The 16,805-nt window shown below is 39.2% G+C and overlaps 1 protein-coding gene and 1 long non-coding RNA gene across 2 annotated transcripts; one reads left to right on the forward strand and one right to left on the reverse strand.

The window, feature by feature from the left end:
- Positions 1-674: 674 nt before the first annotated feature.
- On the reverse strand, positions 675-5,422 carry LOC115412815 (uncharacterized). The gene is made up of 3 exons (XR_003934389.1): positions 5,301-5,422; positions 3,690-3,793; positions 675-1,389 (listed from the first exon to the last, which is right to left on the reverse strand). It is a non-coding gene; the product is annotated as an uncharacterized LOC115412815 (long non-coding RNA).
- On the forward strand, positions 4,390-8,109 carry mstnb (myostatin b). The gene is made up of 3 exons (XM_030125475.1): positions 4,390-5,031; positions 5,316-5,686; positions 6,415-8,109. Exons 1-3 carry the CDS (start codon positions 4,653-4,655, stop codon positions 6,793-6,795), a joined length of 1,131 nt encoding a protein of 376 aa, XP_029981335.1. The 5' UTR covers positions 4,390-4,652; the 3' UTR covers positions 6,796-8,109.
- The last annotated feature ends 8,696 nt before the right edge of the window (positions 8,110-16,805 follow it).

The following is a 16,805-nucleotide window of genomic DNA, read 5'->3' on the forward strand; positions in this document are numbered from 1 at the left end:
AATCTCAGAGAGAAATTTGTCATGTTACAGATACCAGAAATATCCATAAACAGAATAATACACATATTTGAAAAACAATGAAAATATACTGAACATAGAAAAACAAATTAAGAAAATATTAATTGTTAAAATATACAGATTTAAACATTGTTACAGCAAAGAATTTAAAGGAACACAAAGTCTTCAGTTTGATTGTAAGAGATTTCACTGATATTTACACATCAACAGGTGGAATTATTGCAAAATAAAGACAGAATCCTTTAAATACTACTGAATACAAATACTTGTTATTGATCTTTAATAACTGTGTAGCGTAGAAGTCTCTCCAAACAAAAAAAATGTTGGGCGCCAGACAGGAGAATGGTTTAAATTCACCTCAACCTGTCAAATTTCTAAAATATTTGACTTAAATTGGACAGAAAAAAAAACAGCTGCTCACTTCATTGCTACAGAAATGATATGAGACAACTCCATGAAATTAAGGTTTTGTACTTTTCTTATTTTAAATCAGTCATTCAGAATCAACATAATCATCATCAAAACATTTCAGAATATTCATCACTCAAACAAGTATTAAATCAGGAAACAGTACATTAAACAGACATGAAATTAAATTTAGGTAAACCAAAGTTCATTGAAGACATGTAGACCGGGGGAGGGGGGGGGGGGCGTTGAGTGAGAGTGTGTAGGAGTGTATGTATGTGAGAGTGAGTGTACACGGGTAAATTGTTGGCCAGTCTTCAGGTTTGTTCAGTTCTTTCCGGGGGATGATGATGAGTATGGAGATCAGTTCAGTTCAGTTCATAGAGTTGAGAGTGTATGTGTGTGAAAGGGGAAAAAAGATGAATGGGGTCCAATCTGGGGCAGGTTGGAGGTTAGGGGTGTATGTATGTCGGGTAGGGGGAGGGAGAGCACAGGGATATTTTCAGGCCAGACATAGGGAGAAGCCAAGAGAGTTTGGGAAAAAGGGGAACTTAACTGCCTGTAGGTGTCCTCCAACCCAGAGAGAGAGCCGCCCCTGAGTCTGAGCAGGAACAGGTCCACCTGCTCCAGGGACTCATTTTCTCTTCCAAAGAGTCCTGGGTCCACACCAGTCCATTTTCAAATTCCTCATTTAAGTCTATATTATGTTTTATTTCTTCCTTTTCTTTTCAGTCTCACTTCTCATGTTAATCTGACGTCCTTCCAGTCTCTCCTTTGTTTGAATTTCCCTCTTCTACACAGCTCTCAGGTGTGTCTGATTTGAAACTTTTCCTTTCTCCCTCCTTACCAGTGATGCCATTTCCTGATCGCTTGCTTCCTGCTACAACTGCATTTATTTGTAGCTTTGTGGGACAATGTCTTTTCAAATATTGATTAGCGAAGAGCATGGACGTCACCATACAAATACTGCATCAACAATAAGATAAGAAAGATTCATGTCAAGATTTTACACAATATATATACCACTAATGCATATTTTTCTAAAATTTTCGGTCTAGAAAATAAAAGTATATGTAATAATGGGCCTGAAACTTTAAAACACTTATTCTATCAATGCAACCACTCTATTACCCTCTGGACTAAATTGGAAAGATATATATTGTGTAAAGTCAAACATCCCATTGTAATTGATTGCAAGTCTGTTATTACATGTTTTATTCACTAAGAGAGCAAACAAAGATAGGAGTGGATTTTGATATTTCAGCCTTTATGTTGCGGATCAGAATGAAATGTTCAAGGAATAATGATGTATTTTAGCATGTAAAGGGGCAAGAGTTCAAGCCTTTTCTCCTTTGTGCTTATATTGAATGATGTTAGTCTGGCAGTGGAGCCTGGAAATGTTCTTTATTTTATACATTTTTTACCTACACTGAATGTTCTCATCTCTCTGACTGAATGCTCTGCTGTATCAAACTGACCACTGTTCAGATTTAGATTTCAACGCGTCGGGGTCTTGTACAAACTGAATTGACATTTTCATGGAAGTGGTTACTGTGTTTTTATTTACAGTATACCTAAGTGTGTTTCATCACAGTAACAGAAACCACAATATACTACAAAAAACTTGAATGCCAAAAAGTAAATAGAAAAAAACCCTCATCATTCTTTGGGGAAATTTGAGTTTTATCAGGCAAGAAAAATAAAAGGAAGAATTCATACATGTTTAGTTAAGTAAAAAGTAGCATAATATTCTATTCAATTGTCAGCTGTGTAAATTATAGACTAATGCCTATAATACAGAAATACAAGATCACATTTCAATCTCTGTACCACATGATGTCATGTTACCCATTACACTTTAAATGATCACATGTTCTCAGTATATAAAAGATTTTTAAATTGTGTATCAGTAGAATATTATTAAAATATTTATAAATCATCATTAACATGTTATAACACATGAGAACACGGTCCGTTAGTCCAGTCAGATGCCTCCACATCTTAACCTCTTCATGCAGTTCTCTCCAATATCGATACGGACATTTGTGGACTACAATATTTTCTGTGAAGTAATAATAACATTGAACCATAACCTTTAGCAATTAAAATCTCTTTATGTCATCCTCGAGTCCAAATGTACTTCAGGTTTGTGCCAAATTTACTGAATTTTAGGCCTGAAATGTGGTGCTTTAAATGTAATGGAGACCAGTACTGTTGATGTCATAACTTGCGTGTGTGTGTGTGTGTGTGTGCGCACGCACGTGTGTGTGTGTGTTTTACCCCCATAGTTAAATCAAGATGTTTGTTTACAGTGAGGTTTCCTTTTGCAGGTTACTAATGTTAGTAATTCATTGTCGAACATGTTGACCGATAAAAGGCCAAGTCAATGCAAACCAAGCAGTTACTGAGATCTGAGGGTCAACAGATACAACATCTCTCTATGACAAAGTGCAAGAAACTATTGTATCTTTATAATCACTTACCAATAAATATAAAATGTTTACAGCTTAATTAATAACCTAATTATGAACTATTTGTTTTCCCATTACAATGTACCCTTATTGTAAAGTGGCATTATGTTAGTTTATAAGATATATGATACAACCATATTAAAATATGTACTTAGATTATTATATTAACATTTACAAACCTGTGCCAATTACTAACATTTTTATACATAGTTTGTGTAATATAAGCAAACAAGGAATCCTCAATCCATGAAAAAATTTGGAGATTCACTGGACATATATTACATTTGTGTATGGGTTTAGAGATGTTGTAAGTATATTAATTATTATTTGACAATTGTTCTCAAAGTATCTTAGAAAAACTTTTGAAAAAGCTTTGTCAATCTGAACTAAGGACGTTACTTAAAGTATGGAACTGGTGGACGATATATTTTTAGCATGTTTATAAGCCTTTGTCATGTCGCATTTTTTGCAGATTGTTCACAAGCGAAACTGTAGATAAGAAAAACAGTGCATTTTCATTCTCAAGTCTAATTCTATGTTCACTGACACATGTGCAGATGGACTGTTACTACTTTACTTTCACAGAGGGAGAAAATATCAGTAGAGAAGCTACTAAAGGGTGCAGAGTTTTGTATAAAATGCATCAGTGCTGTCTGATTACAGGTTTATGCTGTTTAAACTCACTTTTTTAGTAACTTATCTCACTCTGTCAAAGCGCCACACACAAGGTAAATACAACACAATGCTATGTTAGACTGAGATGAAAACCTGACCGTCTTTAAATACTTCACCTACAGTTTGTGGTGCCATTACTCCGCTGGTGTGCAGTATGTGACCGTATCTGTCCACACGGTGGCGCTGTCTGTTCACAGACCCCAGCCTCAGTAAACAGCAGTGACCTGTTGAAGAGATTTGGATTTTTCTTATCCACTTGTTTATTAGAGATCCAGGGCGCTGTCAATACATTCTATATAAACTGGTGCCACGTGGACTCCACACACAACACAGAGTGAAAGACAGAACTGACACGGGAAAAGATCGCAGTTAGGAGTGTTCTCCAGCCTGGCAGAGGCAAATCATCCGATCAGATGCCTTAACTACTGTACTGCACTATGATTCATCACAGACACACAATCTGAAAAGGATCATTCACATATGATCACCCTTTTAATGTTTTAAAACCTTTCATTTAACTCTAATCCAACTGAAAGTGACTGGTTTCTTTTTGGTTAGTTGGTGTTTTACAGAAGCGTTGATCGTGTCTTTCAGCTGTTTGATTTGATATCACATGAAAATCGTTACATCTCTCTCTCACACTCTCTCTCTCTCTCTCTCTCTCTCTCTCTTGCGCGCGCGCGCGCGCACACACACACACACACACACACACACACACACACACACACACACACACACACACACACACACACACTTTGTGCCTCTGCGCAGGTTGCGCAATCGCCGTAAGAAAAGTGCGTTTATCCATGTGCGGATGCGTTCAGCACATGCTTACAGTCTCAATCCCTTTATGGTTTGACAGCGAAAAAAAGGTTTCATGTCAGTCGGTTAAAAGTCATTGTTGCCTGTCCAGCCAATCATAGTTTTTGACGACACAAAAGAGGCTAAAGTTGGAGTATAAAAAGGTGTGCGCTAATAAAGTATGATGCCGATCAGTGCGGGACATTAATCCAAACCCAGTTCAGTGGCGCATCAGGTCCAACGCACAGCACAGGATCGTTCTCCAAACAACCTGCAGAGACAATGCCTCTGTCTCAGATAGTGCTCTATCTCAGCTTGCTGATCGTTTTGGGTCCAGTAGTTTTGAGTGGCCAAGAGACGCACCAGCAGATCTCCGCCACCGTCGCAGAAGACACGGAGCAGTGCTCTACCTGCGAGGTCCGACAGCAGATTAAAACCATGCGATTAAACGCGATCAAATCCCAGATTCTGAGCAAACTGCGGATGAAAGAAGCTCCCAACATCAGCCGAGACATAGTGAGACAGCTCCTGCCCAAGGCCCCGCCGCTGCAGCAGCTCCTCGACCAGTACGACGTGCTCGGAGATGACAACAGAGATGTGATCCTGGAGGACGACGACGAGCACGCCATCACGGAAACAATAATGATGATGGCTACTGAACGTGAGTTTTTAATCTCTATTTATGATTTGCTTTACGCGTGGGTGGAATGCGCTCTGCGGAGTAGATTTTTACGCACGGAGCAGAGCGCACGGCGACTCTACCGGGAGTAAATTTTAGTAGGTTTTACTGTAGATCTGAAAAGTCAGCATTCAAATAATAAGCTTTTACACCGTGTGCTTCATACAGGACCTTTAGAGCTTCATAAATGTCCCGCAGGTGAAATAACTTACCCGGGATGAGCTCCATGAGTATTCAAAACCATTTCTTACCCTCTCTCCCTCCAGCCGACCCCATCGTGCAAGTGGACGAGGAGCCCAAATGCTGTTTCTTCTCGTTCGCTCAAAAGATCCAAGCCGGTCGCATCTTGCGGGCTCAGCTGTGGGTGCATCTGAGGCCGGCGTCCGAGGACACCACCGTGTTCCTCCAGATCTCCCGCCTCATGCCGGTCACGGACGGGAGCAGGCACATACGGATCCGCTCTCTAAAGATCGACGTGAGCGCCGGAGTGAGCTCTTGGCAAAGTATAGACGTCAAACAAGTGTTGAGCGTGTGGCTGCGGCAGCCGGAGACCAACTGGGGAATCGAGATCAACGCGTTTGATTCGAGGGGAAATGACTTGGCTGTGACCTCCTCGGAGCCTGGAGAGGAAGGACTGGTGAGAAGAAGCTGTATTTTGACATTAAAACAGTAATAGAGCTCGTCTGACTGTCAATATGTAAGAGCAAAACGTTTATGGTGGCATAGTTTGCATCTTAAAACGCAGTCTTTTTAATATGTGCCATGTTATTACTCAACAAATTGTACCCAAAAAAAAAAAAGCTTCTTTACTTAAGTTAATAGAGGTTTTAAGTTTTTGGCCCAGATTTTTGTGTCCGTAAAGGCTTTGAAGAGTCAGCAGGTGCTTAAGCATTCATGTATTTGACTGTTGGGATAAGGAATCCAGAATTAAAAGAGCTTTGAAAGTTGCTAATCAACACAGACTCCATGTAGGCACACACCTGCATTTGGACAGGCGCCCGGTCCACAAGAACTCAAGTCTTATTGCTAGATTACATAAAAGTTCACCTGCTCCACATTCCTAACAGTATTTTGTGTGACTGTGCAGATCAGAGTAATTGCATGCACTGCACACACTACTATCAATGACAAACACACTTCACATGGCACAAATGCCTGCACAGGCCTCTGAGGCAATTAGAATACCAAGATGGCTTTGGTTAATCAACCAATAGATGATTTAATTTCTTTAAAACTCTGAGATTCAAAATATTATGTCATGTTTGAAAACCAGCTGCCAAAGGTCAAGGGCACCAGATTATAAAATGTAAGCCGAATGCCATCATCTGTGTTCGTGTGTCTCAGTTTCCACATATGTCTTCCCAGCAACCATTTATGGAGGTGAAGATCTCCGAGGGCCCCAAGCGTGCCCCGAGAGACACAGGCCTGGACTGCGATGAGAACTCACCAGAGTCCCGCTGCTGTCGCTATCCACTCACAGTGGACTTCGAAGACTTTGGCTGGGACTGGATTATTGCCCCAAAGCGCTACAAGGCCAACTATTGCTCCGGGGAGTGTGAGTACATGCACTTGCAGAAGTACCCGCACACCCACCTGGTGAACAAGGCGAACCCAAGAGGGACTGCAGGCCCCTGCTGTACCCCCACCAAGATGTCACCCATCAACATGCTCTACTTTAACCGCAAAGAGCAGATCATCTATGGCAAGATCCCTTCCATGGTGGTGGACCGTTGTGGATGCTTTTGAGTTGGGTCTGAGGCCCTGGCAAGAATGGAGGACGGACGGATGGGTGGGGCTGCTGTGGCTCGGTCTGGCTTCCGACTTCAGACTTTGACACAACCAATCAACCAGTTCCAGTGCTTTCTTGTCGGTACAATAGAACCAGAGTAGAGGCGATGAATAGCCTGACCCTCCCAAAGGGCACCGCTTTCTCAAGCTATTTCTTTTCTTTCCTTTGCTTCCTCTGCTGTAGAAGTCAGATGGATGCAGGGACACAAAAACAGATGTTGGACTTGGGGAGTGAATGTAGACAGTAAAAAATAGTCAGTTTTGCAATATTTTCTCATGTTTCAGTGTTCTCTACATTATTTCAACCATGCCAACAGATCATACTCAAACATGCGCCATCCACTCCATTCCACTCCACTCCACTCCTAGTCATCATACAAGCTTTTACACTTTTTGCTGAGCTTTATGTTGTGGTAATCATTTTTTAAATTGTGTTTTCAGAGTGAAACCAGGAATCCTCATGGACTTTTTGAAAGGGCTTGGAAAAACACAGCTGGAGACCGTTTAGAGTGATATTTCACACTGGTAGAACACAAAGGCGAGTAGGGGGTTAATGAAAAATCAATCTCAAAAACACACCCTAACCCCACCTAAACTCATTTCAATTAGTAAAAATTAGGCCATTTTCTCTCTGGTATTCCATGAAAAAAATTGTATTGTGCTCTTTGAAGAGCACAGCAGGGAGGAAAATCCTCAGCACAGGTGACTGTTTGGTGGTTGATCACTCGTGAGATACAAAAAGAGGAAGCGTTCCACGGGGGGAAACACCACTTCAGGTCTTGTATTCTGCCATAACACTCATACAGCCACATATCCACGGAGCATCATAATCTACAACTATTCAACCAAACAGCCTGACCTGCCCGATACACTTGAATTATTCTGATTGTAATTTCACATTACTGGACAGAAGGACTTGAACTGAAGGCACAGTGAATGCAGCCTACAAAATGAAAAAATGTGTTAAAGACAGAGAACATAGATTGTTGAGCTGTATGAATGTTGAGATCATGCTTCATTAAACTCTGTCTTATGAACAACACAGTTTGCACTATGGCACACCAATAGAAAGAATTGGTTGCTACAAAAGTTGTAAAAACTGATTTTGATATGTTTGCTAATTTGTATTGTATTACATGTGCCATTATTTCCAGTAGGAGTTGCCTTTCTATACCACTGTTGGTAAATGTATAAAATGACAATCTTGCAAGATGTAATACAGCAACTCTATATACTTGTTTTAACAAATAAAGTTTCTAGCTTGTTTGTTCAGCTCTGTTTCTTTGAGCAAATTTGTGTCTGCCTGACGTCCTGTTAAATGCGCTTCACAAGAAGCATGTACATGTCATCACTTAGTACTTGTGGAATTTTAACATCTAAACATCCACCAGGTCACCCAAGACTTATTCAAGGCTTAGATTTGAGCTATGCTTGAATTGATGTAGTTTAAGATACATTTAAGACATGTGTTAAACACAGAAATGAGAGCATTTTTCCTTTGTAATGAAGTCTAACACATGCATTCTGGCCGTACATTTCTTCTGCTAAAACCCTAACCCTAGGGTTGCTTAGGCTGGATATTGAAAAGGTTTCAGTGTAATTTGGAATTTGTTCAATACCAAAACTATACATAATATTTTAAAGAGATTCCTCCCAAACATAACATAAATGCAGCTGCAAATACAGGCCTCTGTTTGGCCATCTACTTGGTGTCATTCTGCCAGCATGCAGATCATTTCCAAACTTGATGTTACAGTTTCACAACACAACAACCTGAACCTCAACATAGCCGAGCTGCAGCCCTGTTTCACACTTCAGCAGCTGAGAATCTTTATGTCTTCAGCACATGGTGTAAAAGGATAAGTTGAACAAGGCAACGTGTGAGCCTCTGTGCCAGGTGGACGAATGCAGGAAAGTAAACCTTCCAAGTCCTATTTTTCTACCTGGCTTCACCTACATGGTCTTGTCACAATAAGCCCGGTTTATCTCAAGCCTATTTCGGCTACATTTCCCTGACTTGTCTTTTTTCAGTGAAAACACATTGAAAGTATTGCAGTCTAATGAGAGGATGTGAACTCTGGCGTGCTCTGACAGCATGACCTATTCGACTGACGGCCTCATTGAGGCCTGACTTCCGCCCAGTAGAGGGCGAATTGAGTGCTGCCCCTGAGAGCCACTTCCTTTCCTGCTGAGAGCTGGAAAGCTGCCGTGACGATCGACCCACAGCACACCCCCGGGCAGAGTGGATCTACAGAACCACTTTTCCCAAGGGAAGGTTTTTAGATAACAGGGAAAACAGTGGATGAAAGTTTCTGTGAACTAAGATGCACAAAGTAAAGATTTACATCAGCATGGGAAACAACAAAGTTAAAAGAAAGTCTAAAAGTATTACAATACTTTTCCTATGTTTTAGAGGTTTCAGGTATCTGTACTTGAGTATTCTTCTGACATATTTTTCCTTTAATTCCCCACATTTCCACATTAAATCTGTATCAAATTACCCCTACATAGCACTTAGGAATAACTATATAGACTATCTGTTACTCTTGTGTAATGCGTTGGAGCAGAATTACTGATTGTGTATTGTGCAGCCTCCTAGCATCAAAACTGATTTCAACATAAATGGATATAATAACACACAGAAAAGGAGATGTCTTGGTGCATCCATCAGTGCATGAAAAATACATGAAATGGTCACAAGACTAAAGTGGCATAAAAGACGTAACAAGATGAAAAGGATGTAATAGAAATAATGTGAATGAAAAAAAAAACAAGATGAAAACCTCGTCAAAGAGAAAGGGAATTGTCAGTTTTCAGTGCATATTACACACATGCAACAAGACCAAAATGATGAAAATGATGAATATGTAAGATGTTACAAAGAAAATGTAATAGATATGAGACATGTAACAAAAAGATGCACAAAAGACGGACTAAAACAAGAGACAAATGTAATGCTAGTTTCCTATATCTATATCTACATCTACATTCCTACTTTTCACTTTGAAAATATACATTTTTTCCACTTTTGTTGCAGTAAAAAAAGTGGATCAGTAGTTCTGCTTTGAAACAAGTGGAAGTGCAAATACTTTCACTGGATTAAACTATGTGCAGACATTCAACACCTCTGCTGGTATCAGTAAATTTGATGTAAATATAAATATTAGGTCATGTAACCAACTGTATTCTTTAACTTTACTTTACTTTTTTTTTCTTTTCTTTTTTTTTTTTTACTTTTTCAGTCCGTATTACTAATATAAGGGATATTTCCTTGTTACATGTATAGATTTCAGGTAAACTTTTTTTTCTAGCTTTTCAGAAGAAAAGTTTCATTTTATTGATGCAGCTATATCCACTGTTATAAAAAACTGATATGCATCATTACATTTAGTCCTCTTGTTTTAAACAGCTTTATGAACAGGAGCTGGTAAACATTTTTTGTGACTAAGCATCTGTCAGAGAGTCCGGCCCTAGAGGACTGCATCTGCCAGCAACATTCCACCTCTGACAGGTGAGGAAGAGAGAGTGAGAGAACGGGAAGAAGGATGTTAGGGGGTGAGGGAGTAGTCCAAGGCAGCTGGAGTCCCCGTTATTGGACAGGATTCCTGTTGTGCAATGTTAACAGAATATGAATGAATAGAGGCTACTACATTCCTTCTCAATTAATGAACAGCTGTTAATGGGGCACTATATTGCTGTTAAAGAACATTTAATGAAGATGAACGTGGATTCTGGTTAGTGGTGTAGATCAGGGTTATTACAGGTCTGATACCTGAATAAGTATGTCATTTTATTTAATCTTGCAAAAGTGAGTTTAGTTTTATTTTGAGGAATTTCATTTTTAAATTTAGTGTCAGTGTTATTCATAGCTTCTCAGCAATTAGATTTATTTAGGTACTCAGGAAAAGAGGTAGGGTGATGACGAAAACCAAAAGAGCTCTGTGGAAAATGATGAAAGAAATATTTACAATGTGCGACATAAGTAGTACCAAACTGTAGGTCTTGCATTCCTAACCTGTATATCAGTAGAAAATGCATTAGTTTCTGCAAAATCTAAAATAAGTCGTTAAGTTTCAGCAACATCTCTCAAAAATTTTAAAGAATAAACAAACATGTTCACTCCATTTAATATGTGCAGCAGTCTATAGCAGCTGTTGTAGACAAACCATATGGCCGTGGTCATGAGGCCACGGACAACAGGTGGGGAAAGAAATGGGGCTTGCCAGGTGAATCCAAAAACATCTGGAGCCTGTAACAGATGTGTAAACCATACAGTCTGGAGAAGTGTTGCTGCTGACAGATCCTTCAGTGGTAAAATCAGCCGTGACAACATAGTTGTGAGCAAAAGAATGTGAAAGGATATTAAACAATGTGTTATAAAGCAATATTAAAATCCCTCTGATGACCTAAAAGTAAAGTATGCTGCTACCTGTTGCTGTTTGTTGTGTGGATCTTTACCAGTTCAAGAGATGCGAAACTACAGTTTATAGCTTTTGTTTTCAGGTTATAATAGTTGTTAGAGGGGTTGAAGATGAGCCCATATGAGAGGGTAATTTATAGATTATCTTTGATCTGCTTTCCATAATTTGTCACTGCCCTCTTCACTCATTTGAAAGTCAACAAAAATACTACAACAGGCACAATAATTGAAATTGTTTTACATAAGAACACCATTAAATCTGTGGTTGAATTAATCTGCGAGCTGGTCAAATGTCAGTGTACATCCCAGGCTTTTCTTTAGGTTTTCAGAGGGCTTAGAGTAATAATAAACAACATCAAGTGAAGTTGTCAGTATATGTACTGTATGTATTTATAAAATACTATACTCCTGACATGTATAATTCAAGTGTAAAACATGGTGTCTGAATTTCATGCATTACTTAAAAGTAATGCATGAACAATGGATAAAAATAAATCTGTAAACAGATAAGTACTTCAACAGAGCATTATGATGTATAACAAAATTCTGTCATAGGTAATGGATGAATTCTTTAGTAATATAACCAAATGTTCCAAATCTGGCAAGATATTGCATCCATGATGACTGGAGGGACAGATGGACTTACAATGGGTCACTCTCATGGTCACAAATTGAATTTTTTCAGCAAAAGCTGTAATAACCTCAAAACACTATCAAGAAGAAAACCCTTTTTGCACAGAATATTGGCATGGTTTTGATGACTGAAAGGTGGGCAAATCTGTTTTACGAGCTGATCTTGGTCTTATTTAGATTCTATTAATTTTGTTTTATGCACATATGCATACATTTTCAGTAATGTGAATGAATAACAATTGTGATTTATCAAATTTATATGTCTTCTAAATGGTTGATTTTTCTATGTAAGATAGTACTATTAGATGACAACAGAGAAAAGTGTAAACTGACAGATTTATTCATTCATTTACACTCATAGTCACAGTTTTACAAACACTGATTTAAACAATCATCCTTTTAGGTCAAATTTAAACAAAATGGGCTAACCTCAGCCTGGTTTTCAGATCATTTCACGGCAGACTGTTCCAAGACATACAGTATAGTAGACTGACAGTTAACTTCATTATTGGGGCAGCTGTGGCCTAGAGGGCTGGAAAGTCAGCTTGTGACCAGAGGGTTGCCGGTTCCATTCCCTGGACTGGCAGACAAAGGCATTTGCTCCCCGGGCAAATGATATAGTGAGCCCACTGCTCCAAGTCTGCAGTGTAAGTGTGGTGTCTGCATGTTCTAATGGGTTAAAAGTGGCGCATGTCTACGCTTGTCTATATACTGACGAATAAAGAATCTTAATATAAACCAGATCAGTAGTGACCCATTTCAGGGTTAAAGCTGCATTGCATTTGAGCCATGATTCCACAGATGTTTAAGTTGTGTTTTAGCTACATAGTAAACACTAAACTAGACAACACTTCTTCTGTTTTGACTCTAAAGGCTCCTCCAAATAAAGATGTGTTAACCAAACAATAAATTACACAGATATAGTGTTGTTGGATCCAATAAATTTGGATACAATAGACATGCAGATTGATTCTTCTAATTCTCAGACTCTCAGTGTGAGATGATAGACAATAACTTGTCATTGGTGTATGTTGTTTATCTGCACCACAGCCATGGTATAAAAGGAGTAAAGCAAACAGCTGCAAGGTTAGAGTTAAGTGATATTAATGTGGATGGAAAAAATCCACAGTCAACGTGGGGGAGGAGAACCTGACTGTGATTTAAAAAATGTTTGGACGACAATTTTGTGATGAAGGCTTGCAGTTAGCATTTGTAACTACATATACGTACATGTTTGGTTAATCAGTGCGTCACTTCATATAGTATTACTGTTGGTTGTGAAGCGGTAATAGCAGTAGCCACACTGTGAGATGGCCCAACTAAAGAATTTTGTTCCAGACCATCTTTGAACACTTGTCAAGAAAAATGTACTTAAACCTAACCTAGTGCAAAAGTTCATACAACTTGGGGACAGGTGTGGCTCAGGAGGTAGAGTGGGTCGTCCCATAACCAGTTCACGGTTCGAATCCCACTTTGCCCTCGTTATGTGCTGTTGTGTCCTTGGGCAAGACACTTCACCCACCTTTCCTCTAGTGTCACGCACACTGGTGTGAATGTGTATGAATGTTTGGTGGCAATTGGAGGGGCCGTTTGGTGTGGATTGGCAGCCACACTTCCATAAGCCTGCCCCAGGGCCACTGTGGCTACAGATGTAACTTACCACCACTGGTGTGTGAATGTGAGTGAATGAATGATGGATCAGTAATGTAAAGCACTTTGGGTGCCTTGAAAAGTGCTATAGAAATCCAATCTGTTATTATCATTATCATCATTATTATTATTATTATTATTATTAGTAGTAGTAGTAGTAGTAGTAGTAGTAGTAGTAGGAGTAGTAGGAGTAGTAGTAGTAGTAGTAGTAGTAGGAGTAGTAGTAGTACTGGTATTAACTTCATGGAATAGGGTTATTTCATAAACCATATGATGCAAAGGAGGAGGGGTGTTAAAAGTTTAACAAAAATATTTTTTAACATAAAAGTTTAAATTTATTGTGTTAAATTATTTATATGACACCAAGCAGTACCATAATTAGCAGGTGAGCTCGTAAAATGGCTAATTCCCAGCAATAGCATATTCCTTTGATAAAAGCAAACACTCTCTGGACTCTCTAGACACCCAAAGCGCTTTACATTATTGACCCATTATTCATTCGCTCTCACATTCTCCCTCTGGTGGTGGTAAACTACATCTGTAGCCACAGCTGCCCTGGGGCAGACTGACAGAAGCGTGGCTGCCATTTTGCGCCTACGGCCCCTCTGACCACCACCAAACATTCATACACCAGTGTGGGTGGCACTGGAGGGTGAAGTGTCTCGCCCAAGGACACAACGGACTGACTAGGACAGAGCGGGATTCGAACCGCCAACCCTTCGGTTATTGGACGACCCGCTCTACCAACTGAGCCATGGCCGCCCCAAAAGTATGTGAGATTTAGTGACACACAGTGATGAAGTTTCAAATTACTACCCTCACCTATGGAGCCTGGAAATACACAGGGGTCCCTTGTATTTGTTTAGTCTGTTCTGAGCCTTTTAGTTAACGGGATATTAATTCTAGTCCTCAGACTAAGTAGTGGTGACACAACATATCACTGAATGACATCTGCTATACCGTGGCACAAAGACGAATTAGTCCTGAAATACTGTAACATGGTCAAGTAACATGGTGAACTCATGGTACAAACAAACACCTCATTCAAGACAACGAAAGCATGATCCTCAGTGTAACATGATTATAAACTAATGAAAAACATAATTATGAGTACTAGATTGCATTTCTGCAATTAGATACTCCTAAGTCACTTTATATCACATTACTACAAACATTTTAACCAAATGTTCACAATGTTCACGGTGCATATTGTAATTTTTTATACAACCAGCAGAAGATGATCACCTCAGTCTGGATTGACAGTTTGTTTGTGAATATCTCTCTTGGGTCCACAGAAAGCAATGAAAAGCAATAAAATCAGCCAGTCCAGGCCATGATAAGGGCCAGATGGCCAGCTGCTGAATGCTACATGTCTTCACTACTCAAGTGATTTATCCTTTCCGTCTGCACTCCGCTTGCTTTTTCACTTACAGATGAGGAATCACTCTTCCTACCCCAAAACTGACAGTCACCTCTGGGAAACTATCACATGATTAATGGTTTTGTAAAGCCATTGGAAGTTTGGAGATGGGACAAATTTGGTGTTTGCTCCAGGAATGTTTACAAAATTCTTCAATGTCAAGTGTTTGTTTGCAAGGAGGAGTAAAGGGACAAACAAAACAAAAAAGTAGCATTCAAGCCATTCACGGTCCAAGGCAACTGAGCATTGTCCCTCTAGAGACGAGGAGCTGACAGTGATGAAGAATAGATGCCCCACTAGGGAGGCCAAGGGAGGCCAGATTATGGAAACCTCCTGTCTCCCCATGATAGACCTATGCTCTTAGCACACACGGATGTAGAGTAGTATCAGGTATGTGTCAAGAAGGCTGGACAGACTTTGACATCTCAGAAATAACATTTAAGGTACATTTTTACAGGTTACTGCACACAATTAATTTTACAAGAAGTTCAGTTGAATGACATTCATGCAGTAAGCAGGATTTTCCAGAATTAGACCTTGGTGAATAAATCCTGGAGACTGTCTGAACGCAGGCTTCACATTTATAGATACAGAAGGAAATCCACATTTTCGAAAATATGTTTGGCATATTTCTGAGAAATTAACTGTTTTTATGTTAAGTTTTCATTCTTTTATGGTCAAACATTACTGCAGCCACATACATGACAACAAACATTTCTTCAACATCTTGAGAAAGTAGCCCTGATCATTATGGCTTTATCAGTATGTTGTATTTTGCTGTTTTTAACATGAAGTCCTGGTTTTCTTTGGGCATATAGGGCATATAATAAATCCTGCACTATGCCTCGCAATACTACTTCAAAACCTGCTTTGGGGAATTGCTGACAAGTGATTAAAAATTAAAAAGAGTAGACTTGATGGCCCCATTGTGGATGCCCTTGACCCATGAAATTGAATGTGGTGTGGCTGTAAATTCTCCAACAGTTGAGACCCTGTGGTTTTTTAACACCCGTCACATTAGTGTGCGCCTGAAGCTCATAAAAACACACAAGTGTGTCTTCAGCGGTTGGCAGAAAAACGTACAGTCACAGCAAGGCACCATGACCAATTACTAGCTGAAAAACAAAAAACTTTGATGCAGCTGAGATTTTATAGTTGGTCACATATGGACCAAGCTATGGTTTAGTTGGAAGATGACTAATTAAGTCCTCCTGGTCCTCCTGTGAAGTTTGGTGTTGATGGGGAGTTTTGGAGTTTGGTGACAGATTTACAGACCTTTGTTTGCACGTGATTCAAAGATTCTCATATCTTCTTTTTCAAGAAAATCATAAATCACTGGAGAGATGCCAAATTCAAGCCGTGGTAAGAAAAAAACACCTAAATGATGCCATTTTAAGAGGTTGTCACAGCTGTATCAGGAAGACTTTTAAGTGCAGCTAACACTTGAAACAGTAGTAGTAAACAGATGATGCTTTATCTTCTGGTGCTTGTAAAAAGTCTTAGTTATTAAGTAAAACTGTCTTTGTTAGTTCTTGATTATGTTTATTAACATAATAGTGTTATTGAGGTGTTTATTGACTTTAACTAACCTACATATCATGTATATACATAGACTTGTTAAAGCTTTATTGAGCTTTTATGCCTCTTTATTAAGAGTCATACACACTTTGGTGTATTAATCTTGCATGCATTTATAAAACAAGTTAGAGCTTAATAAGTTAAACAAGCAGTTATTAACAGTGAACTATACTTTTTACAGTGACTGGATCTACAGTATCAAACCTGTCTTGAAGTTAAATAATAATTTCCCGTGTCCTTAAAGCTATACATTTTGCAGTGATTGTA

This window comes from Sphaeramia orbicularis, chromosome 21 (genome assembly GCF_902148855.1).
Source record: "Sphaeramia orbicularis chromosome 21, fSphaOr1.1, whole genome shotgun sequence".
Classification (NCBI taxonomy): Eukaryota; Metazoa; Chordata; class Actinopteri; order Kurtiformes; family Apogonidae; genus Sphaeramia; species Sphaeramia orbicularis.